The sequence below is a fragment of the Antrostomus carolinensis genome, unplaced genomic scaffold, assembly GCF_000700745.2.
Source record: "Antrostomus carolinensis isolate BGI_N321 unplaced genomic scaffold, ASM70074v2 scaffold40508, whole genome shotgun sequence".
In the NCBI taxonomy this organism is placed as follows: Eukaryota; Metazoa; Chordata; class Aves; order Caprimulgiformes; family Caprimulgidae; genus Antrostomus; species Antrostomus carolinensis.
This window is the reverse complement of record NW_010331623.1, coordinates 15485-18492: the sequence shown is the minus strand read 5'-3', so window position 1 is coordinate 18492 and position 3008 is coordinate 15485. Positions and strand designations below refer to the sequence as shown.

The following is a 3008-nucleotide window of genomic DNA, read 5'->3' as shown; positions in this document are numbered from 1 at the left end:
AATCTAAAACTTTGTTTTCTTTGAGCTACTGAGAGCAGTATTTGATTTTTGTTTGCTGATATCAAGCAAAACTGACTTTTTACTGCAGACTTGCAGTTATCAATCTCTAATGTGAACAGGAACAGGTTTTAGAATTAGCAGCAATATATTTAGGAAAAACAAACAAAACTAAAAAACACCAGTGAGATGGAGCAAGGGTGTTCTTTCACAATTTCCTTAATCATCTGTACTTTAATTTGCTACAGAGTTCTCTCTTCCTCAGTCCTGTGTTTCTGCTTGCACTGGCTCAAACAATCATCTGGTCAACATTAATTTATTTTTGGTTAGATTTAGTATTTGTTTGGAACAAATACCTACATGGCCATATGTGTGCCAGAGACAATGTATGGGAAGTAGTAAAGGGAATGAGGGTCTGCTGTTCATCTTGATGTCATCATCTTGGATCAGTGTAGGTTCTTGGCACTGAACTCTGTCTTTAATCTTACAGTTCCTAGAGTCAGTGTCAAACTTCTGAACTGGTGAAGAATGTGTTTCAAGCTGTCACCGACAGTGTGAGTGGGTCTGGTCCCTCCTTGTGGTGAAACTGTTTCTTTTTCTGTTAAGTATCTGGTACAGCAACACAGGAGGTGATCGGGCACTCTTTACACCTGGGAAAGCTCAGTGACGGTACAGGTGTGATCTGGCTAAAGAGTGGGCACAAATCTGCAAAAGTTTATTTGCACATTGTTCCCCCTCCACTATTGAAGTGTCTACGGCGTGTTGTCTGTGAACAGCTTCTACAGAACTGTTTCTCCTAGACACAGTCACTTCCTCAAGGATGTGACAGGCTGGTACAAGAGTCACTGCAGTGGCTCTGTTCTCTGCAGGAATTTATCAGGGTGTAAGCAGTCTTGGTGACAGGCTAAACTTGCCTGAGTTGTCTTGCTGCTAGTGCTTTTGAAATAACATTTTGCAAAAGAAGTTTTGTGGTGGTGGTTTGTTGTTTTGTTTTTGTTTTCTTTTTAAGACAAACTGTGTTATCGAAAGGCCTTTATTACATGCTGCAGTTCAGACTTAATCCTGACTTGCTGTTAAAAGTAGATACTTAACCTATTTATTTTCTGTTTCTAGCCAAGGTGTGACTGTCTAGAATGTCCAGGCATGCACAACAGCTTAGAGACCGTGATATAAATCCATGTGTAGCGGTAAGATGATCAGATTGGGTTTTCTGTTTGTGTGTTGCAATGTTAAATAATGCAAATCTTAGAGGATTTTTTAACGTATAGCACTATTGGCATTTTGCATAAAAAGTTTCTTAAAGAGTCTGAAGATGGCAAAAGCTGAAAATCATCTCTTACAGTACAGGTGAAATAACAACCAGTAATTCCTCATAAATAGGAGTAACACAGCTGATAGCAATCTCTTCAATTTTCTGTCCTTAAAACCAGAGCCTGAAATGCTGCTTAGACAAGCTTGGTTGATTACTTAAGTCTTTTGTGGCTTATATCAAGCATCTTTGTAAACAACTATTCTGTGGACTCTACCCTTACTATTTAAAGAGTACTAATGTCTGTTATCTCTAAATGAATTAATTGCTGGGCATTACTGATTGTCCTTTGTGATAGATGTTCCTCTGCTCTCTTTGATAGTATTCTTTCATCTGAGAAGCTGCCTCCTATCTTCATAGATATTCTGGGACTTGTTAGAATTTTTAGACACTGAGCACAGTAACTTCTCTTACCTCTGAAGTATGTTTTCCCTATTAAAGGAAACAGATGCCTCTAGAAAATGTATGGATGACAACAACTCTAACAAGGATATGTGTGCTGCTTATTTTTTGAAGTACAAAAACTGCCGAAAATTCTGGGTAAGTGTGGCAGACTTTCTAAATTTTACTCTGTGCTTTGCTTTAAGTACATTACTGCTGACAACTGCTTTCTGAACTCTTCAGCCTTAGCTAGTGCTGACTGCTACTGTTTTTTACGGTGACTTACAGGCTTAGGTAGTCTTGGTACGTGTTGCTGGAAGAATTATGCCAATGCACATCAAAGTACTTCACTCGGTTCTCCTAAGTTTACTGTCTTAGAGTGTGAGTCAGTGTTCTTGCAGTACCTGATGAATTTGAGTCAGATATTTCTAGTAATAAGTTCTGTTTTAAATTGATATAATGGAAAAATTCTGGGATAAGATAAGTTCATCTGTTTTTTTCCATTGGTTTGAGTCATGTTTACTTTAATCTGAGGTAAAGCTTAGGAAGAGTTCATTCATATTTGGTGTTGTCCTTATTTCCTTCTCTGTTGTGGTAGAGAATTATGATGAGGAACTGTGTGCAGTTAAACTATTCTCTGCTGTTTTCTTTCCTTATGCCATAGCAGTAAAGAGTCTTTTAGCTTAACCTTTAAATAATTGCACAAACTACCAAAAAACTATTTACAGACAATTACACATCAATCTGACATAGTGTAATGGGAATACTGTAATTTCACTGTCTTCTGAAGCGGCAAGGTAAACTATCAGATATCTTCAATTAAATACTAGTACATTTAGTTATCAGCTAATCAGACTTGGAGTATCTGGCTCTTGATATATATAGAGTAATTCTGTTAAAGAATCTTACTCATTTGCAGCTTAGAGGCAGACTTCTGAGAAATCTGTATTCTCATTGTCACTTTCTTCTATTTTCAGCATAACATTATGATGCAAAGGAGAAGAAATGGCGTGAAACCCGAGATGCCTTCAGCAGAAGAGAGAAAAAAGATGTTGGAATCAATGGGGAACCCTTACTGACTAGAAACTTGCATTGAGTGACTGTTTTCATTGTACATATGAAGACTTATCAGCAGCAAGTTTCCTTTCTATGAACTGGACTTTACAGTTGTCATATCTTGGATTAAAATAAGCTCTTAAATTTTGAAATGTGTGAGCTTTCTAGGGTAGAACTTCTTGGTTTTACTCGTATTCCCTGTCGTGAGAACTTGGCCTGTCACTGGAGGACATGGGTATCAACACAGCTTATGTCTAGACACTTT

General features: G+C 37.6%; 1 protein-coding gene across 1 annotated transcript; it reads left to right on the top strand.

Annotated features, from left to right (window-relative positions):
* Positions 1–1130: 1130 nt before the first annotated feature.
* On the top strand, positions 1131–2766 carry CHCHD7 (coiled-coil-helix-coiled-coil-helix domain containing 7). The gene is made up of 3 exons (XM_010173266.1): positions 1131–1184; positions 1748–1846; positions 2665–2766. Exons 1-3 carry the CDS (start codon positions 1131–1133, stop codon positions 2764–2766), a joined length of 255 nt encoding a protein of 84 aa, XP_010171568.1.
* The last annotated feature ends 242 nt before the right edge of the window (positions 2767–3008 follow it).

Coding starts and splice junctions, on each gene's coding strand:
- CHCHD7 (XM_010173266.1), top strand. CDS start 1,131: ATGTCCAGGCATGCACAACAGCTTAGAGACCGTGATATAAATCCATGT. Junction 1,185..1,747: donor ATATAAATCCATGTGTAGCG/GTAAGATGATCA, acceptor TCCCTATTAAAG/GAAACAGATGCCTCTAGAAA. Junction 1,847..2,664: donor AAAACTGCCGAAAATTCTGG/GTAAGTGTGGCA, acceptor TTCTATTTTCAG/CATAACATTATGATGCAAAG.